This window comes from Carcharhinus amblyrhynchos, chromosome 12, assembly GCF_965287045.1.
Source record: "Carcharhinus amblyrhynchos chromosome 12, sCarAmb.v2.hapA, whole genome shotgun sequence".
NCBI lineage: Eukaryota > Metazoa > Chordata > Chondrichthyes > Carcharhiniformes > Carcharhinidae > Carcharhinus > Carcharhinus amblyrhynchos.
This window is the reverse complement of record NC_137335.1, coordinates 35,296,486-35,320,913: the sequence shown is the minus strand read 5'-3', so window position 1 is coordinate 35,320,913 and position 24,428 is coordinate 35,296,486. Positions and strand designations below refer to the sequence as shown.

At 43.7% G+C, this 24,428-nt stretch overlaps 1 protein-coding gene across 5 annotated transcripts in view; it reads right to left on the bottom strand.

Annotated features, from left to right (window-relative positions):
• pde10a (phosphodiesterase 10A) overlaps positions 1-24,428 on the bottom strand; it is a 455,060-nt gene that overhangs the window by 149,644 nt on the left and 280,988 nt on the right. For all 5 annotated transcript variants that reach the window (XM_080200357.1, XM_080200352.1, XM_080200353.1 and 2 more), the window contains one exon: positions 15,015-15,143. In XM_080200357.1, coding sequence (XP_080056483.1) covers positions 15,015-15,143 — 129 coding nt within the window. The remainder of the gene's footprint in view (positions 1-15,014; positions 15,144-24,428) is intronic.

Genomic DNA, 24,428 nt, shown 5'->3' with positions numbered 1-24,428 from the left:
TCATCTCCTCAAAAAATTCAATCAAATTTTCTAAGCATGACCTTCCTCTGATGAGGCTGACAATCCTTGATCAAGCCTTGTCTCTCCAAGTGGAGATACATGCTCTCCTTCAGGATTTTATCCAATAATTTTCCTACCACTGACATGAGACTCACTGGTTTGTAGTTCTCTGGCTTTTATCTACAACCTTCTTAAAAGGCATCACACCAGCTGTTCTCCAGTCCTGTGGCTTCTCCCCCGTGGCCAGAGAGGGTCATAGGTCATGCAATCTCCACCCTTACCACCCACAGCAGCCAGGGACACGATTCATCTGGACCTGGAGATTTGTCCATTTTTAAGCCAGCCAATACTTCTAATACCTTGCCCTTCCCTATGTCAATTTGCTCAAGAACCTTGCAGTCTCTCTCCCTGAATTCAATACCTTCATCCTCATTCACTTGGGTGAAGATGGATGTGAAATATTCATTCAACACTTTACCAATGTCCTCTGGCCCCACCCACTTTACAAACACTCAGCACTGCACTCGCAGCTGCTCAGATTCTGTGCCAAGACTATGCAGGTAAAACTAATGGGAAGTCAAGGCAGGGGCCAGAACCAAGGCTTCTCACGTGATGATTGGGGTGTTGGGGGAAGGGGTGAGTGGTTTGGAGGACAGGGGAACACGCTGGAGGTAGAGGATGGTGGCAATGGAGCCTGGGAGAAAGAGAGCAAAAAGATACATGACTAGTGGGTTGGCAGGGATGGGGAGAGTAGGCCCGCAGATAGCTCAGTCAGGGGAGGTATCTGCTTCCTATGTGCGAGGGACAGTTAATGGTTTCATTGGGGTGTGTGCTCTCAGTAAGTCACAATAGAATAGGCCACAAGATGGGACAGGGTCAGATTTCAGTTTTATATGGAGCATTAGACCACCAACAATAAACAGTTTGGGGAGCAGAAGGACACAGATATCAACAATTGTTATGACAGAATCAAGCATTGGGGGGGGGGTGCGGTGAGGGAAAGCATGTGATTGGAGGGAGGGAAACCTGCACATAATGCTCCTCCAGTACAATGGGAGAGATTTAAATAGTCATGCAGGCGGGTGGGTAGGTGGGTGGGGTGGGGTGCGGAGACTGGTCCCATCATCAATCTCAGTACCATTTTTCAAGTTGATCCAATGACACAGTGGAAAAACAAGCTATGAAAATTTGTGCTGGGGAGATTCCTCAAAGATAGTGGGCCAATTGAAAGGATACCCTATTGATTTCTGTTTTATCAAATGGAAAGGAAGGCACAGCAAAGATATGTTAGCAATAGTCAAATACTAGTTTAGAGATTATAGTATCTTAACTCGTGTTGCGCATTCTTGAAAGAGCCTACTTCCAATTGAGGCTATTTTTGGATTTGCTTCCAAAGACCTTTGATCTGTCTCATAAGAAATCATGAGAGTCAGCGGGATCCAAACATAAAGGGGCAAAGCCCAAAATGCATACGCCTAATGTCCCAAAGACTTTTAAACACTGTAGCTGGTAGGTTCAGGATTTGAACATCCTGCACTCAGCCCACCTCAATATTTTGTCATTACACTAGTGTAATCCAAAGGATTCAATCTAACAGTGCACTGACTGAGACTGCTATCACATTTATCCAGGCAATCAGGCAACTAAGAAGAAGGGTCTGTCACTGCCAGGTTTGGCAAAGGGAAGAGCTTCCTCCCTAATGAACAAGTGCCAGTGAGTTCCTTCAAAACCTTGACAACGAGACTAACCAACTCTGAGCAGAGGCATTTGGCACGTCCAAAGATTTACAGAAGCTGCTTCTCATACCTCCAGATGAGCAAGAGATAGTGCTGTAAAAGATTCTGCATGTCTAGGGATGCGGTAGCTCACATCTGATACATTCTCTGGGAAGACTGGAAGGCCATTCTATGCTGGGGGCTTGCAAGGTGACTGACACTCTATGTTTCTTTGAAAGTGGTTCATTCCAGGGCTTCATTGGGCATCTCTGCAGGAAATCTGAAACAGCTACTCACAAATGCATCTGAGAGGTTACCAATGTCCTATTTGGCAAGATGCAAAATGATAACCAGTTCTCCCTAGATGAAGAGCAAAGGGATTTGTCGAAAGCTCTGGATTCCCACAGGTCCAGATCCACACGCGATGTTAAAAGCTCCCTAGCAGCAGCCACTACAATTCACCATTCCCTCAATGTGCAGCTGGTCTGGAATCACCATAATATGTAAATGCGAGATACTCTGGAAGTTCCTACAACTCGTACATCTCAAGTCACCCGCTGGCGCTATAGATCGTCGAGGACCCTCTGCACATCCAGCATGAGCTCCTCGATGACAAAGGTGACCTGCAAAAAATATGGCTGATGACGCTCGTCAGCTGCCACAAGTGCTTCAGAGGAGAGATACAACACTGCTCATTCTGTAATACGTTTATTGATTGAGAAGACCATTGGCATTCTGAAGACATGTTTTTGATACCTTGATCGGTCTGGCACAGCTCTCCAGCACCCTCCCCAAATGGTCATCATGACTCACTGCATTCTACATAACTCAGCGCTCCCAAGGCCAAGACTTGTCAGAATGAGAGAAGGAGCAGCTGCACGCTCCTTCCAGTGATGAGGATGTCGAGAGGGCTGAGCTCAATAAGGGCAAGGAAGCTATTTCTCCATAGGAAGAGGCCACAAAAATGGCCAGATGAGGCAGGTATGCATCTGAGATGCTTATAGCTACCAGGTGTCATTTGAGGCCTCAACATTTTCAATTCTGTCTACATATCACAAGGAAACCAGCCAGACAGATGCCATTGTAACTAGCACATAATCATGTTGACTGACCATCTAAGAGCTGGCACAGGGTTACTGTCAAGAGATGCTAAACAGACCTTCTGACCCAGTGCAGCAAGCTCCCATGTAAAGGGTGGCATCTAGGGCATTTACATGCACCTCCTATCTTGCATTGTTTTAATCATCAAGCAGAAATTGCAAGGCTCAACATGCATCAGCAGGGTCCACAGCTCTGTACCATAGAGAGGGGAAGGTGGAGACTCATACTAAGGTGATGTTTAAGTGTACACATGGACATGAGATAATGGTGCAGCTGCCAGGAGTACATAACAGCCCCTAGTTTTGGCATATATGTAAAGCACATTCAAGGCTGATGGAAATTACATGGAGGCAATTGAAAGATACATGGACTGTGGCTCATTGCAATGTGTTTTGACGTTCAATCCTCTAAATCCACTCTGAGCACTCATGTATCACAGAATCACCAAATTGTTACGATGCAGGAACAGCCCATTCAGCCTATTGTGTTTCCATTGGTTCTTGAACTAAACATTATGACGTGCTGTCATTCTCGTTTTTTTTCCCATACCGTTCACATTATTTCCGTTCAAAAAAACATCTCATGCTCTCTTGAATGTCATGATTGAACCTGCCTCCACCACACTTCCATGCAATCTTTGCAGACTCAAACCATGCGCTGTGTGAATATGTTTTTTCTCACATCACATTTACTTCTTTTGAAAAGCACGTTAAATTGTGCCGTTTTATTCTTAATCACTTTACGAGTGGGAACAGTTCTACTATGTCCAACTCCCTCATGATTTTGAGCAACTCTATTAAATCTTCTCTTGGCTTTCTCCACTCCAAGCAGATCAGTCCCAACTTCTCCAATCTTTCTTCATAACTGAAGTTTTTGTGCCATTTTTGTAAACCTCTTCATTCTCTCCAATGCAGCTCCTCTACTGTCCGTTGCAATCTGGTATTGGTACGATAGTGCTGCCACATGTTCCTGTATTAGTCCTTCAAACACCAAAAGCTCTGTTTGGGCTGAATCCACAGGCTCATCAGCGGAAGCCTGGTCTCCAGGATTCCTCTGAGTGTCGGAGATCCTGGACGTTCTTGCCTTTGCCTGCTGTAGACCCGAATCTGTGCTCACCAGATGGTAATCCCAAGCCTGCTCTAAAATTCGATTCCATCGAATTCCATCTGTAACTCTCAGTAATGGATGCAGGGTGCGCATGAATGCTGTGATGGCCCTAGGAACAGGAGTGGGCTATTCAATTTGTTAAACTTGCTCCCCCATTTAACATCATGACTGATCATCCACTTCAAGGCCTTTTTCCTCACACTATTCCCATATCCTTTTACGTCATTGGTATTCAGAAACCTGTGAATTTCTATTTTAAACATACTCAATGACCGAGCTCCCACAGCCTTCTGTGGTAAAGTGTTCCAAGAATTCACAAAATTCTGAATAAAAAATATTCTCCTCTTCTCTGTCTGATTTTAAAATTGTGATCACTGGTTCTTGACTCCAAGGGAAACATCTTACCTGCCACATCCTGTCCCTTTAAGAATTTTATATGTTTATATGTTTCATTGAGATCATCCTTCGAAACTCTGGAGAATACTTGCTCAGTTTCCTGAATCTCTTGAGAGGACGGTCCCACCATCCTTGGAATAAATCTGATGTACTCCTTACCTGGCAATAATATCCTTCCTAATGAGATCAAAAATGCACACAGTGCATTTCTATACAATTGAAGCAAGACTTTGCTATTCTTATACTCAAATGCTCTTGCAATAAAGGCTAACATGCCACTTTCCTTCGTAATTGTTTGTTGCACCTCATATTAGCTTTCAGTGACTTATTGGCAAAGACTGCAAAGTCTCTTTGTACAGCTACACTTTCTAATTTCTTACCATTTAAGAAATACTCTGCAAATCTGTTTCTCCTACCGAGTGGATAAACCTCACATTTTTCCTCGTTATATTTCATCTGCCATGTACTTGCCCACTCACTAAGTCTACTCAAATTCTCTTGAAGCTGCTTTACATCTTCCTCCAGGCACACATTCCCACCAAGTTTTGTGTCACCTGCAAACTTTGAACTTCAGAGCAGTCGATTTCTTTCCTTGGAGGCCACTCATTACTTGCCAAAACCACTCAAGAGCTTCAAAGAGTGAACGTGTGCGTAGGCACATTTAAATATGGCACCTGGAAAGATTAGCCAATGAGCAAGTGGCAGGGTGGGCAAATCCCAGCCTGCCCCACCTGAGATATGATGTGCTTGACATTCGCGCATATATAATGAACTGAAAAGGAGAAGTTCTGGCACAGGAACTCATTACACTGGCTGGCTGAAAATACGCCACCTTTCCCACCCACCACTGCACTTAGCCTCCAAAGTGCAAAATTCCTCCCTTGATGTTTAGTTCAAGGAGTGGACAAGAAATTGAAACATTCAAGCATAAATGCTGCTTCCACAGCAAGCCACAGAATTCCCAAATTAACTTTTGAGCTGAGTATTGTTAAAGCACTTCTGGATATAAGATTTGATAAAGCATCTACTGCTCTTGCCAGAGGTGCAGCTAACATTTAGATTTTTAGAAGGATTATAATGAAGGCAATGGAAAATTAACAGTGTACAGTTTTATTTAAGGCTCTATATTTTGAGAAAATTGAAAATTAGGACCACGTTCCTCAGCCAGTGGGGGCACAGATTACAGACGCATTTGATACTTGATGCACTTTACCTGTGTAGGGGCAATATGGCAGCTAGGGCAGTGGCATGCTCCTCCTGCCAGATGTGGGCAATTAGGGAGCAATCTAATTTCCTTGACAACTTTGACTGCAGGAAGTGTTCCAGCTGCAGCTCCTCACAGACCGCACTGTTCAGTTGGAGCAGCAGGTGGATGCACTGCGGAGCATACAGGAGGCAGAAAGTGTGATAGACATTAATTACAGGGAGGTTGTCACACCAGAGGTTCAGGCAGGTAGATGGATGACCACCAGGAGAGGCAGGCAGGTAGTGCCTGCCTTTTCAAACAGGTATATCATTTTGGATACTGTTAAGGGGATAGCCTGTCAGGGGGAGAAAGCAGCAGCAGCAGGCATGTAACACAATAGCCGGATCTGCTGTGGGACAGGGTCAGGCAATGAGCAAGCGAGCAGTAGTAATAGGGGACTTGCTAGTTAGAGGCACACACAGACGTTTCTGTTGCCTCATCGAGACTCCAGGATGGTGTGTTGCCTCCCTGATGCCAGGGTCAAGGACATCACTGAGCGATTCCAGGACATTCTTCAGGGGAGGGTGAGGTAGGAAAAGGGATGAGGTCCTGAAATGTAAGTATAGAGAGTTAGGCAGAAGGCTAAAGTGCAGGACCTCAAAGGTAGTAATTTCAGGACTACGACAGCTGTTGTGTGCTCGTGAGACTATGAAAAGGAGGATTAGGCAAATGTGTCTGGCTTGAGAGCTGGTGCAGGGGAGCCGGGATTTAGATTTTTGGATCATTGGGGTCTTTTCTGGGGAAGGGCTGATCTGTTCAAGAGGGATGGGTTACATCTGAACTGGAAGGGGACTAACATCCTGGCGGGGAGATTTGCTAGAGCCATTAGGGTTTAAACTAGTTTAACAGGGGGATGGGACCAAAGGAGTAGGGAGACAGAAGAGAAGTTTGAGGACAGCACAGAAGTTAAAGACAGCATATTAAGTAGTAAAGGCAGCGTCAGTAATCCTAATACCAGACAGATCAGGCAAAAGTAAGACAGAGAGCAAGGGAAGTCCAGATTAAACTGCATTTATTTCAATGCAAGAGGCCCGACGAGCAAGGCAGATGAACTCAGGGCATGGATAGGTACACGGGACTGGGATATTATGGCAATTACTGAAACATGGCTAAGAGAGGGACAGGACTGGCAGCTCAGTGTTCCAGGATACAGTTAGGAAAGATAGTACAGAAGGTAAGAGAGAAGGGGGAGTTGCACTTTTGATTAGGGAAAGCATCATGGTCATGCTGAGAGGGGATATATCCGAGGGTTCGGCCAACTAGTCTGTATGGGTAGAACTGAGAAATAAGAGGGAAATCATTTTGATAGGGTGTACTATACGCCCCCAAATAGTCAGCAGAAAATTGAGGAGCAAATATGTAAGGAGGTTACAGACAGCTCCAAGAAAAATAGGGTGGTAATAGTTGGAGATTTTAACTTTCCCAACATTGATTGGGACAGCCATAGTATTAGAGGGTTGAATACAGGAGTTGGGACATCTTGTTAAAGTTGTACAAGATATTGGTAAGGCCACCCTTGGAATACGGTGTGCAATTCTGGTCACCCTATTATAGAAAGGATATTACTAAACTAGAAAGAGTGCAGAAAAGATTTACTGGCACGCTACCGGGACTTGATGGATTGAGTTATAAGAAGAGGCTGGATATGCTGGGACTTTTTTCTCTGGAGCATAGGAGGCTGACAGGTGATCTTACAAGGTCTATAAAATAATGAGGGGCCTTGACAAGGTAGATAGTCAATATCTTTTCCCAAAGGTAGGGGAGTCTAAAACTAGAGAGTGCAGATTTAAATTGAAAGGCGAGAGATACAGAAATGTCCAGAGGACATTACACAAAGGGTGGTGAGTGTCTGGAACAAGCTGCAAGAGGCAGTAGTAGAGGTGGATACAATTTTGTCTTCTGACAAGCGTTTGGACAGTTACATAGGTAAGATGAGTATAGTGGGATATGGGCCAAACACAAGCAATTGGGACTAGCTTCAGGGTTTAAGAAAGGGCGGCATGGACAAGTTGGGCTGAAGGACCTGTTTCCATGCTGTAAACCTCTATTACTATGACTCTATGACAGCAATTTTTTAAAAATATGCTGTGGTTATTAAAACCCAGCTCCAGTCCTGAGATGTACAGAGAAGATACAGATTACTGCATTCCCCACAAGATGTGGTGACTGGCACTGAGAAGTTTACCCCCTCCACAATTTAATTCTTTATGGTTTTTCCCTTGCCAATTCTTGCAGCACCATATTGTAGTTCACTATAAAGCAGAACTTATAATGGCAAGACAAAAGCAAAAATACTGCAGATTCTGGAAACCTGATATAAAAACAGAAAATGCTGGAAGTGCTCAGCAGGTCAGACAGCATCTGTGGAGAAAAAGACTGACACCAGACTTTGAACAATTGTAAAGGCAAGTGATCAACTGTATTATTCACATTCAGCCAAGAGGATATGCAAAAATATATTGGTTTGGTTTCATTACTCTATGTAATGCATCATTATGATGGTATAATTATCATGATAAAGGTTTGATATTTATTTATACAAACATTTTTCTTTACTATAATTATTTGTTTCTTGAGTGTTTACGACTAGCCCTCCTATACAATGTCCACACCCAGAAGTGCCATTCTGGCCAAAACATCAGCATCTCCTGTTCTATTCAATCCACATTCCCACTCTTGGCCATATCCTGTGTGTCCCCCTGCACCCAAGAATCTTTCAGTCTAGGTCTTGAGAATATTCAAAGTCCAGTCTTGTTCATCTGGATCCATTCTAATGAAATAGCTAACAACCTTCAATCAATGCCAGTTTCAAGGCACAAGTCAAATGCTGAATATCTCAGATTTTTCCCAGTGTCTGTTTTGAAAACATGCATTGACTTACAACATCATGTTACATAACATGCAAGAAGCTCAACAAAAGCATTCACCATAATTACTGTGTTCAGTAGTTGATCATCCTACTCAATAAAATGTCTAAACACAGTTCTTGTAATGCAAAAACTTCAAGATCCACTACAGGTTAAATTCAGGCCATTTAGAAACAAATATTCTCCCTTAAAGGCTAAATTACTTCAAATTTGAATCATTTTGACAATAATAATATTCTGACAAATATTGAAATGTTGTAAGTATTCCACTCCAGATAGCAACAATAGAATTGGAGTTTGATCTTTACAAATAAGCTTTTAACGAGGTCCACATTGCAAAAGTCATACCGCCAAATTCTGAAATTGCAGTTTCAATGTGCACCAGTAATTTATTGTTAATACCTACCACCTGAAAACAATTAAAACACTCAATTAATAATTTGTACATAAAATCCTGTGTACCATCTATAAAATAATCAGAAATGAGATGGCACAAAATTTCTGTTGAACTAACTTTTGAAAATACATTAGAGCAACCAAATAAACGCAATATTGAGAAAATTGTTGAAAATCCTGTATCACAAATGACAGAACTGCTCCCCAAACAGAATTACAAAACAAATTCTGATTGCGTTTTTCTAGGATTCCTACATTATTGGTAAGCTCCCAATTTGTCACTGAAATTCCAAAATGCAGTGGTTATTTTGCTGCTGCTTACTGTCGCAAGGCAAAAGAAAATAAGACATGCATCTGTAATGGGATAAAGTAAGTACAGCAGCAAAAAGGAAAAAGAAATGAAGATGAGAAACAGGAAAGAAGCAAATTGATAGGAAATAATAAACACTTGGACTTGAAAATATGCAGGGCAATTCTGAGCCAGCATTAGCCATGCGCAGGATCACCAACATGGAAGCAAACCCCGGAGAGGATCAGGGAATGCGATCCTGGGAGAGGAGGTCACTCGCAGGCCCTATTTTCCCTTCATCTTGAGTGCCCCTTGGTTTATAAGAGTCTGGCAGCTGGTGTACAAGCAGTGCTCATTGTGTCCCCCTTGCTGGGCTTGTTCAATATCACCATTAAGGGACTGCCTTTTTAAGAGTGGGAATTGGAAAGTGGCTGGGAGGAGGTTAATACGACACTGGGGGCAAGTGTGAGGTTCTTGGGTGGGGCTCCATGAGAGGCCAGGCTGCAAAGGCAAAGTTGAAAACTCAGAAGGGGTACATCCCTTGATGAGGCTTGAAGACTCTTGCAGTGGGCGGTTTCATTTGTTTTCGTTTAGGACAGTGTTCCTTTCACTTTGTCCCTCTGTTTGTCTAATTTAGTTGAATTGTTAACTGAACAGTTGGAAGCATTGTCCCCTTCCATGCCAGGTGGGCACTGCAGGGGCTGGAGTGCCTTATTGACCCCTTTCATTGCATTTTAGTGTCATGTTTTAAGTTTAATTTCTGATTTGGTTGTAAAGCAGGGGTATTTTTACTTTGTCCACAGTTTGATTTAGTTTCATTGGTTTTATACAAAATAGTGGAAGCATTGCCCCCAAGCATCGAACTCCACAAAGTCTACATTAGAGATATTATGCTAATGTGGGCACTAATGCAAGGCATTATGGTGAAGTTGCTCATCACCCACCCAGTTCAAGGTCATGACAGGGGCATTGCTGAGGTTCCCTATGAGTAACAAGACTTGATCCATGATCCTTAGCATGCATTCAAGTATTCTAATACCTAATTGTTGCCTGGGACATTTGCAGGCAAGTGGCTATTGTGTAAAAGCGAATAAACCTTAGTGGAGAGGCATTCACTTAGGGGTTAGAGCATGGGTAGACGAAGTGTAGAAGGCTGAGACATCATAGCATTGTCAAGAATAATCATTGCTCACTTTGATGTTCTCTTCCTTCCAGTTCATGACTCTGAAGAACCGTGGAGCCTGCAGAGTTTGCTATTCTATTGATTGTGATCGATCAATAGTAGTGGCATCAATGTGCTGCTGCAGTGAGGGGCAGACTGTGTCTGCTATTTTTCTGAAGGCAGAGCCACAAATGGCAGCTCCTTGTAGGAGATACTACCCGCAAAGACATCAAACATCCTACCTCCAGACATCAGAGTTGTAATGCCATCCCTCGGGATGGTGGACCATTATTGCCAGGTTATGCAAGAGCTGGCACCACATAGCCTGGGAGATCACCCACTGACTGTGGCCCTTAAATTACCACTGCTCTGAAATTCTACATAAACGGTCATTTCAGGGCTGCACAGGTGAGCTTTGTGACATATCCCAGTCATTCAAAAGGGCCTACATGTTCATCAACTTGGACCAGGAAAGGCAAATCAGAATGCCAGGGCCATAGATCTTGCCCGCTTAGCAGGCATGCCCCAGGTGCAAGGTGTCATCAACAACACCCACGTGGTTCTGTGGTTTCAATGGTTGCAAGCAGCGCTATTTTTGACACCACAAGGGATACTACGCCCTCAATGTCCAGATCATCTGTGACCACGTGGTGCGCATAATGCAGGTGTGTGCCTGTTTCCCGGGGAGTGTCCATGGTAGTTACATCTTGGGGTGCTCGTAGATCCCAGCCGTCTTTGAGAGAGAGCAATAGTGGCAGGGGTGGGGGCAGCACACACCTCCCTTGTATGGAGAGTTGATTGGGGGGTGGGGGTCGGGTCGGTGGTGGTGGTGCAGGGAGGACCATGCCAGCAGCAGCATGTCTTTATTGTGTTGTCAGTGTGGGATGTGACAATAACAGAGCGCTGCCATTCTCATACTCCACAGGATGAAGTACTAAGTGTGCATGACCGTTTGTGGTGCAAGATGCCATGAAAGGACAGGTTGGAGTACCTTTATGGGTGAACAAAATGATTTTTAATTCAAATGACTTATTGCTACTCGTCTCTAGGTTCACCCGTGCATGCTAGGTGCCTACAGTTTCTTACTCCTCCGCACCTTCCTGCTATATCTAGATGTATCCCCAGTATCCACACTTGAGGTTGAGGCAATCTATTGCCTTCCACACCGTTGTCCGAGATTACTTTGGCAGGCATTCCCTGGAGGGGGCCTGGACACCAAAAGTCCAGGCTGATACTTAGGCAGCATAGGTGTTGCAGTACTGACCTCCTCGAGGTGCGGGGCTGGAGATGTGTTGCTCACAGGAATGGGCTGTCAGATGGGTTGGACACCTCCGACGTCTCCTGGGAAGAGAGCCTGGAGCTGCACTCCTTGGGGTATTGCGTACAGCTCATGGTCGCCACATTACAGGAAGGATGTGGAAGCATTGTTAAGGATGCAAAGCAGATTTACCAGCATGTTGCCTGGTATGGTGGGAAGAACTTATGAGGAAAGGCTGAGGGACTTGAGGCTGTTTTCGTTAGAGATGAGAAGGTTAAGAGGTGACTTAATAGAGGTATATAAGATGATCTGAGGATTAGATAGGGTGGACAGTGAGAGCCTTTTTCCTCGGATGGAGATGGTTAGTACGAAGGGACATAGTTTTAAATTGAGGGGGTGATAGATATAGGACAGATGTCAGAGGTAGGTTCTTTACTCAGAAAGTAGTAAGGGCGTGGAATGCCCTGCCTGCAACAGTAGTGGACTCACCAACTTTAACGGCATTTAAATAGTCATTGGATAAGCATATGGATGATATTGGAATAGTGTAGGTTAGATGGGCTTTAGCTTGGTTTCACAGGTCGGTGCAACATCAAGGGCTGAAGGGCCTGTACAGTGCTGTAATGTTCTATGTTCTCTGTTCTATGGTCCTCTTCCCTTTGGGTGCCTGCGGGCCCTGGTGTTCCTTCATGGGATAGTAGGGCAGCTGGAGTGAGATCTTGAAGCACCGCTGTCCTCTGGAACTAACATTCGTGGACTGCTACTACTGCCTGCACCAAGGTTCTCTGAGGGAACTCTGACCAAATTCCTGGATGATGTGGAGCAGAGGCAAGCCTATGCCCCATCTTCCTGCAGATTCCATTCACCAAGGTTACCACCGTGCCCGGGAGGCAGGATTGCAATAGTGAGTGCTAGCTGCTCACAGGACAGGCAACAGTGCCGCAAGAAGTGTTCCCCCACCCCCTTCACAATCCTCATGGTCCCCCGGTAACTAATCTGCTCCTCACATCCCCGCTCCTACTCAAGTCCCATTCATACCTGACTACATCATCATCTGAACAGGCAGGACTTTCTGCCTCATTGCAGGACAACCTGGAACTTAACCATCATGAGCAGGCACAGCCAGCCAGAATCATGCACAAGCTGAGATCCCTGAGCCTGGCTGGCAAGGGACAGGATCACACTTATGCAGAGGGCAAAGTGAGGGCAGTAGGCAAAAGTGAGAACCCTTAAGACATGCAGTCAAGGTTCAAGCCTCTTGTGAGTAACCTTTTCCCATCAGTTATCGCCCGTGATGAACTAATGCCATCTTCCTTCCCTTATAGGGCAATTATTCATCCAGCCCAGATTGCCCTTATGCCCTCTGGAGGCCACAGACATGAGCAGCCCCAAGGGAGACTTCTCGGAGATGAGCATTAGAAAAAGCGTCACGACTGTTACCTAGTATGCAGGCTTCTGGGTCACTCATTGGTGAGCACCTCACAATTGACGATCTATAGCGGGTGGAGGCAGGGCTGTCCTTGGGATGCTGAAGCCCAAGACTGTTGAGTCCCTTGCTGATGACATTCCCTTGGGTCCAGTCGTCCCAGGGTTGCTGGAACTGCAAAGCCAGAGTTGTGTGCATCAGGAAAGGATGACAGCATCCCTCCTTGGACTGCAAGGCACACTGTAAGAGTCCCATTGCCTTCTATCTGAGGAGATGATGCTGTCACTCCAACACAGTGAGGCCAACATTGCAAGGGTACTGCCTGCATCGGAGACATTGATGCAGGTTTTGTACTCCATGTCAGCTCCATGGCTCCGGGATTCTCTGTGGCTCCATGGCTGCGGGAATCTGCAGAGAGATCTGGATAGGCTGAGCGAGTGGGCGAGGACCTAGCAGATGGAGTATAATGTTAGCAAGTGTGAGGTTATCCACTTTGGCAGAAATAATAATAATAGGAGGGATTATTATTTAAAAGGCAAAAAGCTGCAGCATGCTATGATGCAGAGGGACCTGGGGGTCCTTGTGCACGAGTTGCAAAAACCCAGTCTGCAGGTGCAGCAGGTGATCAAGAAGGCAAATGGAATGTTGGCCTTTATAGCGAGCGGGATAGAATATAGAAGTAGGGAGGTCTTGCTGCAACTGTACAGGGTACTAGTGAGGCCGCAGCTGGAGAACTGTGTGCAGTTTTGGTCACCGCACTTGCGGAAGGATATATTGGCCTTAGAGGGAGTGCAGAGAAAGCTCACTAGGCTGAAACCGGAGATGAGGGGGCTGGCCTACGAAGAGAGACTAAATAGACTGGGTCTGTACTCGTTGGAGTTTAGAAGGATGAGGGGGGATCTTATAGAGACTTATAAGATAATGAAGGGACTAGATAGGATAGAGGTAGAGAGATTCTTCCCGCTTAGAAAGGACAGCAGGACTAGAGGACACAGCCTCAAGATAAGCGGGGGGGGGTGCAGTTTAGATCAGAGTTGAGGAGGAACTTCTTCACTCAAAGGGTGGTGAATCTCTGGAATTCTCTGCCCGTTGAAGTGGTGGAGGCTACCTCGCTGAATATATTTAAGTCACTGGTAGATAGGTTTCTGATAGACAGGGGAATTAAGGGTTATGGGGAGAAAGTGGGAAAGTGGAACTGATCCACTTCAGATCAGCCATGATCTTATTGAATGGCGGGGCAGGCTCGAAGGGCTAGATGGCCTACTCCTGCTCCTATTTCTTATGTTCTTGGTGTGGGCTTACTTGCAGCCATCCCCTTGACTAGATCTGCAACAAGTGCTGGGGAGGCATTTAAGAGGAGTGATCACTGGTTGCAAAGATTAAGCTTTCCTAGGGCGAGGAATAAAAAGCAAGCTGCCATAAACGCGGTGTGATTCAAGTGAGTACAAAAAATTAAAGAGGCTCAACATTCCTGAAGACATCTGGAATCAACACTTTGAAAAACAGGAAAATTCCACCCAAAGTCTGCAAAATTTCATTGAGAAAATTTACTTTATTGATACTTTGCCCTGTTTATTCACATTTCAATGCTTTGTATGCATGGAGAGGGTACAGTAAAATGGTGCACAGCAAACGTCTTCATGACAAGGGTGCACTGTAATATATAGATTGATTGAATACATGCCGAAAATAAATAATTGTTGATATGACTGAAAAGCACATATTAAGGTTTGAAAGGCTTTCCATCGCAGTAATTAAAATGTTATACTTATTTATTAACTACTTTTTACCATTTTGAAAATCTTGGCTTTAGTTGAAATATACCTAGGTACCAAGTTCCAAGACTGATTCTGTTGGTGCTTGCACCCAAATAGCACAGGTTTGCATGTGTGAATAAACCTGTTACCAGGCTACATTTTCCAGTGCTATCAACAACTATGTTGGGCATATATTCTGCAGAATGATTTTGTTTCATGTTTTAATTAAGACACGAGCTGTAGATTAGCAAAATATACAATTCCTCAATAACTAGAGTTGAGCAGTAAGCTTACCATCTTGTAGGCTCTGTTTTTTCATCAGCCATCTCTCCACTCTTTCAATACTAACATTTTCTGCCACAAATTCATCGAGTACATTTGAATGAAGGGATAAGTACGACTTTACTTTTTCATCTGTCAAACCTGCAAAGGTAAAAGACAATAAGAATAAGAAAGTGCAAACACTCCCTAAAGCTTTTGTATAAAATCTGGAATAGATGAGATAGAAGTGAAACTAGAAGTAGGAGGCATAGCCTCAAAATAAGGGGGAGCAGCTTTAGGACTGAGTTGATTTATTATTGTCACATGTATTAGTATACAGTGAGAAGTATTGTGTCTTGCATGTTATTCAATCAACGCATACTGTTCATAGAGAAGGAAAGGAAAGAGTGCAGAATTTACTATTACAGTCATAGAGTGTAGAGCAAAATCAACTGCTTGCAAGAAGCATTTCTTGAGTCAGTTGCTTCTTGACCCAGAGAGCTGCGAATCTGTGGAATTCCCTGCCCAGTACACAGTTGAGGCTTCCTCGTTGAATGTTTTTAAGGCAAAGATAGATTTTTGAACAGTAAAGGAATTAAGAGTTATGGTGAGTGGATGAGTGAGTGGACCCAAGTTCATGAAGATCAGCCGTGATCATACTGAATGGCAGAGCAGGCTCGAGCAGCTAGATGGCCTACGCCTGCTCCTAGTTCTTATGTTCTTAAGGCTGTGCCCTGTTGCCTGTACCATAATCACCCTGGAATTGTGTGGCTATCAGTGTGACACATCTTCCATTTTGTGCTTCTTCAGTGGCATCCTCAGGTGGAAACTGACACTCATCTCCCTCTTCTAGATACCTGCCCTTCCTGCTCTTCTTCATTTGAGGAGTTCTCAGTGTCCACCATGTCTCCCACTGGAAAGGAAACATTTAAAGTGCTGGGTTGCGAAGGGTTCAATACAGCACAATGACGTGGGTCAGTCTCTATGAACAGTACTGCAGAGATCCACTTGAACAATCTAAGCATTGAAATTACATCATCAGGATGCCAATGGTCTGCTCAATGATGAATTGTGTTACCCTGGGCATCTCTTTATACACTCTTCCAACCATGCAGCACAATGTAATTCGAAGGTCAGCCCAACATTCAACTGTGGACACCCAGATCAGACAGTTCGCAACTTGTGAATAAACATAGACTAAGGAAATCTGCTTCAGGATTCAAGACTACCTACCAAACAGCACAGTGACTTGGCTGCCCAATTTGGACTTAGACTTGCAAAACTTCAAAATGTCATATGTAATGTTATAACTATGCATTGTATTAAGGGTTAGAAGTATAGAGTTTGGTCTCAGTTTAAGGTGAATTGGGCGCTGTCTACTTTCAGTTTGTCTATGTCTTTAGAAAACACGTTTAAACTTTTGATCCGGCTGAGAGCCCTTTAGAAGCAAAAGCTCTGAGACTGCTATGGAAAAAGTACTGACGGTGAAGCAATGCTCTAAAGAAAAGCTAGTTGTTTTCTTTAGGAAGATGTAAATACAAGAGAAGTTGATCTGAAGGCTGCAGTCATTCAATTAATCTGTACTGTTCAACCTGAGAACACAGTTCTGTTTGTTTAGAGAAGATAAGAGGGAGTTCCAAGAAATTGGGTAGGACCATGTAGCTGTCTAAAAAGAGGAGGTCCAAGGGAGTGTCTGTGTGCATCTAGTAGGCCATGATGTGTGATTGTCAGTGGCACCAATACTTTACCAGGAGTATTAGTGAGAATATATCCTAGACCAAAGCCACAGTAAAAACGGTAAGCTGGGCTATTCTGTTTGACTGAGTTGAAAGTAGAAGCTCACTTTCCTAAAATCCATAGTGTCGAAGGACAGGACTTGACCCATCGACTCCGCACCAACTCTCTGTAGGAGCATCTTAGCCAAGCCAACCTTCCAGCCCTATCCCCGTAATCCTGAGCATTTCCCATGGCTAATCCACCTAACCTCCACATCTGTGGACATTAAGGAGCAATTTAGCATAGCCAATCCACCTAACCTGCACATCCTAGAACTCTGGGAGGAAACCCGTGCAGACACAAGGAGAATGTGCAAACTCTACACAGTCACCCAAGGCCGGAATCCAACCTGTGTCCCTGGTGCTGTGGGACAGCAGTTCTAACCACCGTGCCACCCCATTTTGCTTAGAATCATTATGTTGCTCAGTAAACCTATTTATTCATTATTACTTGAGTTTGTTTTGTTCAAGTTTATATAGTAAAGATACTTTTGGTGATTCAATTAAATCTTGGAGTTTTGCAGCTATGTCCTTACTCTTGGTTCTTTCATGAATTACATTCTTTAAATGATGATGATATCCAAAGCCAGATTTTAGTAAGTATGAGGTTTATCCAATATTCTCATAGCTGGAATCATCACAAAGTGGGGCTCTGGCAGGACTGAACTAAAAAAAAATCCATTCATCTTAACTAGATTATGGAATCTAAAAGCTGAAGTGGATTGTTGAATCTATAGACAGAGACGAGTAAGTGGAGAAGTGGTGGACTTAAACAGGATTTCACAGTGAATTTTGCAATTCTCATTGAACAACAGAATGGTTCTGTCAATTGCTAAGACTTTTCTGGAAATTATGCTGTATCCTGGGGTGATTTTCAAATACCAAACTACTGTTAAGTTAATTAGCAGAGAAGTTGAAATTTTAATTAAAAGTAGGGGCTAGGAAAACTAATATAATTGAGGTCTCAAGATTAATCAAGCCATGGCCTAACATAGGCATACTCACGGAATCATACCTTAGAGATAATATCCCAGATGCTACAATCCCTGGTTACGTCCTGTCCCACCAGCTGCAGAGATGAAGGCACAGCGGTATACAGTCGGAAGAGAGTTGCCCTAGAAGTTGTCAACCTTGATCCCAGATCACATGATGTCTCATGGCTTCAAGTCAAACAAGGACAATCTACTTGCTGACCGTTGACTGAACCGCCTCCACGACCACCACCAGCTGATGGCAGTACTCCTCCATGTTGATTACAACTTGCAGGAAGGACAAAGGGGCAAAAGTGCAGAACGTACTCTGGGCAGGGGAAGCTCAATGTCCATCACTAAGAGTGGCTCAATAGAACCATGACAAAGTGAGCTGGCCAAGTCCCAGAGTACATAGCTGCCAGACTGGGTCTGCAGCAGGTGATGTAGGAACCAACAACAGAGAAGAACATATGTGATGACATCCTCAACAATTGGCCTGCCAGAGACGCATCAGTTGATGACAGTGTTAGTTGGAGTGACCACCACAGAGTACTTCTGGAGATCAAGTTCTATCTTCACATTGAGGGTAGCCGCCATTGCATTATGTGGCAGTATTTCTATGCTAAATGGAACAGCTTTCATAAAAAAAATCAAACACTCAGGGCCGGGCAAGCATGAGGCACTGTGGGCCATCATCATCAGAAGAATTGTATCCAAGCACAGTCTGTAAGCAACCTCATGGCCCAGAATATCTCTCACTCTACCATTACCATCAAGCCAGGGGCTCAACCCTGGTTCAACGAAGAATGCAAGAGGGCAGGCCAGGAGCAGCACCAGGCATACCTAAAAGTGAGGTATCAATGTGGTAAAGCTACAATACAATACTACTTGTATACCAACAGCATAAGCAGTTAGCATTAGAACTATGTGATTCCAGAACCAACCAATAGGTCTAAGCTCTGCAACCCTGCCACATCTATTCATGAATAGTGATAGGCGATTAAACAATGCATTGGAGGAGGAGGTTCCACAAACATCCTTATACTCAATGATGGAGAAGCCCAGTACATCAGTGCAAAAGACAAGGCTGAAGCATTTGCAAAATTTCCACAAAGTGCCAGTCTCAACCTCATCTGGAGGTCTCCAGCATCACAGATGTCAATCTTCAGCCAATTTGATTCATTCCAATGTGATATCAAGAAATGCTGGAAGATACTAAATACTGCAAAGATTACAGTTCCCGACAACATTCCTGCAATAGTATTGAAGACTTGTGCCCCACAACTTGCCATGCCCCTAGTCAAGTTGTCCCTGAAAAACTACAATACTGGTATCCACCCAATTGCTCAAGTATTCAAGTACACAAAAACCAGGACAAGTCCAACCCAGCAAATTCCCACCTCATTAATCTTGTCTTGATCATTAGTAAAGTAATGGAAGGAGTCATCAAGTGATATTAAGTGGCAAATATCAGTTTGGCTTCTGCCTGGGCCACTCAATCATAGAATCCTACAGTGCAGAAGGAAGTCAAGTAGCTCATCAAGTCTGCATTGACCACAATCCCACCCAGGCCTTATCCCTATAACCCCATACCTTTACGCAGCTAGTCCCCCTGACACTAAGGGGCAATATTTAGAGTGGCCAATGCATCTAACCTGCGCACCTTTGGACTGTGGTAAGAAACCAGAGCGCCTGGAGGAAACCCATGCAGACATGGGGAGAACATGTAGACTCCGGACAGACAGTGGCCCAAGGCTGGAACTGAATCTGGGTCCCTGGCGCTGTGATGCAGCAGTGCTAACCATTGTGCCACCATGTCATCCCTCAGTTCATGTATTATAGCCTTGGCTCAAATATGCACAAAAGGGTTAAATTGAAGAAGTGAGGGGGAAAATGACTGCCTTTGACATCAAGATAGCATTTGACCAAGCGTGGCATCAAAAAGCCCTAACAAAATGAGAGTCAGTGGTAATTAGGTGGCAAACTCTACGCGGGTTGTCATCTTGCCTGCCACAAAGGGAGATAATTGTGGTGGGTAGAGGTCAATCATCTCTCAGTAGCAGGGCATCACTGCAGGAGTTCCTTAGGGTAGTATCCAAAGACCAACAACCTGCAGCTTCTTCATCAATGACCTTCCTTCCATTATAGGTTCAGAGGTGAGGATGTTCGATGATGATTACACACGTTCAGGACCATTCTTGACACGTCAGATACTGAAGTAGTCCAGTCCAAATGCACCAAGACCTGAACAATATCCAGGCTTGGGCTGACAAGTGGTAAGAACATACGAACTAGGAGCAGGAGTAGGCCATCTGACCCCTCGACCCTGCTCCACTAGTAACATCCGTGCTCCACAAGTGTCAGGCAATAACCACCTCCAACAAGAAAGAATCTAACCATCACCTTTTGACATTGCCATAACTAAATTCCCTGCTATCAATATCCTGGGGGTTACCATTGACCAGAAATGGAACTGGATTAGGGGAGGTGGCATTGTTATTGGACTAGTAATCCAGAGACTCAGGGTAATGCTCTGGGCCCATGGTTTGAATTCCACAGTAGATAATGAAATTTGAACTAAAGGTCTAATGATGACATAAGAACATAAGAAATAGGAGCAGGAGTAGGCCATTTAGCCCTTCGAGCCTACCCCGCCATTCAATAAGATCATGGCTGATCTGAAGTGGATCAGTTCCACTTTCCTGCTTTCTCCCCAAAACCCTTAATTCCCCTGTCTATCAGAAACCTACCTACCCGTGACTTAAATATATTTAGTGAGGTAGCCTCCACCACTTCAACGGGCAGAGAATTCCAGAGATTCACCACCCTTTGAGTGAAGAAGTTCCTCCTCAACTCCGTTCTACACTGACCCCCCTCCCCCTTATCTTGAGGCTGTGTCCTCTAGTCCTGCTATCCTTTCTAAGCAGGAAGAATCTCTCTACCTCAACCCTATCTAGCCCCTTCATTATCTTGTAAGTGCTGACCCTGAAACCAATGTTGATTGTTGTAAAAAAAATCTTGTTCATTAAAGTCCTTTCAGGAAAGAAATCTGCTGGCCTTACACAACCTACACATGACTCCAAAGCCACAGACTCTTAATTGCCCTCTAAAATGGCCCAGTTGGCCACTCAGTTCAAGGGGGATGGGCAACAAATGCTGGACCAACCAGAAACACCCACATCCAATGAATAGAAATAAATAAATACTGCCAAAGATTGGGAAAATAAAGCCTGTCCAGTATTACATGGCACAAGTCAGAAGTGTAATGGAATACCTGCCTGGTGCAGCTCCAAAAACACTCCAGCAGCTCGACACCATTCAGAACAAAACAACTCACTTGATTAGCACCCACCCACAAACATTCACCCCGTCATCACTGACAAACAGTAGCAGCAGTGATGGCCATCTACAAGATGCACTGCAGAAAGTCACCAAGGTTCCTTAGAAAGCATCTTCCAAACCCACAACCACTACCATCTAGGACAAGGGCAGCAAGCATATTGAAACATCTCAGCAAGTCTAGCAGCATCTGTGGAGAGAGAATAGAGCCATCATTGAGTCTGGATGACCCAAAGGAACACCCAAACTCAAACATTGGGTATACTCTATCTCCACAGGTGCTGCCAGACCTGCTGAGATTTTTCAGCATTTTCTGTATTTGTTTCAGATTCCATATGCGCAGTATTTTGCCTTTACATTGGAACACCCCCATCTAGAATTTCCCTTCCAGGCCACTCACCACCTGATTTAGAAATATACCGCCATTCCTTCACCACCATTGGGTCGAAATCCTGGAAATTCCCTCCCTAACAGTATCATGGGTGCACCTACACCTCATGGACTGCAAAGGTTTCAGAAGGAAACTCATCACCACCTTCTTAAGGACGGGTAACTCTACATCCCATGAATGAAACAAAAAACAAAGCATTTGGATTTGGAAGAAGGGGAAGTTAATCCAGATGGCAATTGAGTTGAATTAGTTAGCATTCAGCTGCAAATAAAGCATCTTGAAATAGAAAGAGAAAAGCAAAAATCTGAACTTGAAAAAGGAAGTGAAAAAGCTTGCACTGGAAGAAGAGAACAAGTTAAAAAATAAGAGAAATGCAAAGGTTAGAACTTGAAAAGCAAAGACAGAGGTCTTAGTAAGGGAGAAAAGAGATAAGGTAAAGGAGGGAAGAGATAAGGAAAGAAAAAAAGCTTCAAAGAGAAGAGGTCAGAAAGCATGAACTAGTGAAAGAAAAGTCATGTGGGAAAAATGTGTATAGTAGATCAGATAAGGAAGGAAGTCCAATTCTGAAGTTTGGTTTAGCTAAGAATTTTGGTTTAGTGTCTGAATGTATAGAGGGTTGAGAGATACCTTGTATCATTTGAGAAAGTTACTACAAAATTGAAGTAGCCAACGGACTCATGGACTCTTATGTTACAAAGTGTCCTGAGGGATAAAGTTATGGATGTTCACTCAAAGCTTTCAGAAAACCAGTCTTCAGGTTTTGAAGCAGTTAATGCTCATGAGTTTGTTCCTGAGGTTTATCAATTAAAGTTTAGGACTATGTAGAAGAAACTCAGTCAGACATTTATTGAATGCTCTAGGAAAAAGGAAATGGTGTGGGATCAATGGTTTCACTCATTGAAGTTACAGCAAACTTTTGATCATGCGAAGAAGATCATGGTAATAGAGCAATTCAGTAGTAGTATTACCATAGCAACTAAATTACCTTAGCAATCCTACCTGGATGTGTATCAGATATCTAAAGTCAAAGAAGCAGCAGCTCAGGCAGATATGATATGTGATACGTCACATTAAGCTGTACGTTAGTAAGTTGTCATATGGGGAACAACAGAGAAGCTGGAGAAATAGAGAATTTTGATAATAGGAGAAATGTTGACATTAGGGAAAAGAAACTCAGAACCTAGAAGGCAAGTGAGGAAAGTAGTATGTTTCCTTTGTAATAAGTCTGGACATGTCAAAATAATCAGTTACAAGCGAAGATCTAAGTCAATTCCAGTAGTAATGAAGCCTAAGGAGTCTTCAGAAAAGACTGCTTTACAGAAGGGATTGAGTGATAAAACAGTGGCAATATTCCAAGTGCAAAATTAGTTCTCACAACAGTCAGGATGATGAATGACCAAAACAATAAGGACGACTCCTCAATAAAGTCAGGTGAGTTCTTCACACAATGCAGATGTTGGGAAACAATTTATAGGTTATAAACATGTTTCTAGGGGAGAGATATTCACCCAGTAAAGCAAGCAAATTAATATATAAAGGGATACTGGAGCAGTTCAGCCATTGATGGTGCTGATACAACTTTGCCAAGATCTTGCTACTGTTCACGCCAGCAAGACCTTATGGTCCCACCATCAGTGCATCCCTCTATGGGTTTCCCAGCAGCATAGGGTGTGTTCAACAGGAAAGCCCACTGACAATGGTGGGACCATAAGATAAGCAAACAGCACAGTGCCTTCCAGAGAGAGAGAAAAATCCCACCATTGTCTACTAGATGGGTTGATGAAAAGAAAATGTTAATTGGGATTATTCGTGGCAGTTACAAATCAGTTCCATCGTATCAAGTTAAGCTAAAGAGTAACTTAGTGAATGGGAATGTTATTGTTGGAGTGGTTCCTAGTTTGCCCATCAAAAGGATCAATTTTGGTTTGTGAAATTAGCTGGCAGGTTCAAGAACCTTGGCTTCTCCAAGAACGTTGGAAGAACCAGTGGAGATGAGAGAAACTGAGACATGCAGGAGGAACAGCCTGGATTGTTTCCATATTGTGAGATAATTGGTATTAGACTTGTAAGCCTTTGGCAGATGGAAGAAGAATCCTTTGACATTCAAAGGCATTACCATCCCTAAATCTCCCAGTATCAACAACCTGGGGGTTATCATTGTCCAGAAACTAAACTGGACTAGCCACATAAATACTGACACTACAAGTGCAGGTTAGAGGCTAGGGTCCTGTGGTAATTAACAAACCTCCTGACTTCCCAAAGCCTGAATACCATTCACAAAGCATAAGTCAAGAATGTGATGGAATACTCTCCACTTGCCTGGATGAGTGCAGCTCCAACAACACTCAAGAAGCTCAACATCATCTAGGACAAAGCAGCCTGCTTGATTGGTATCCTCTTCTGCAAACATTCATCCACTCCGCCACTGACAAATGTGGCAGCTGCTTGTACCATCTACAAGATGTACTTCAAGAACTCACCAACTACAAAACCCATGACTGCTAGCTTCTGGAAGGACAAGGCCAGCAGGTACATCAGAACACTACAATCTCAAAGTTTATCTCTAAGTCACACAGCCTGACTTGAAAATATATTGCCATATCTTCATTGTCACTGGGTCACAAACCAGGAACTCTCTTTCTCACAGCACCATGGGTATACTTATACCTCAGGGACTGCTGCAGTTCAAGAGGGCAGCTCAGAACCACCTTTTCTAGGGCAACTAGGAGTAAGCAATAAATGCTGGTTTAGCCAGTGACACCTACATCCCGTAAATTAATTTTTAAAAAAGATAAAGGATTGTTTACATCAGTGTTTCCCAAATTATGGTACCGAATACCCAAGTGTTTGTGTGGCAAAATTCCAAATTTACAGGATAATGACAACTGGCGCTTTTTACACCAAGTATGAAGGAATTGGTGAACACTGTGGATACAGTTATGCAGAAATAAATACATATTTCAACATAATT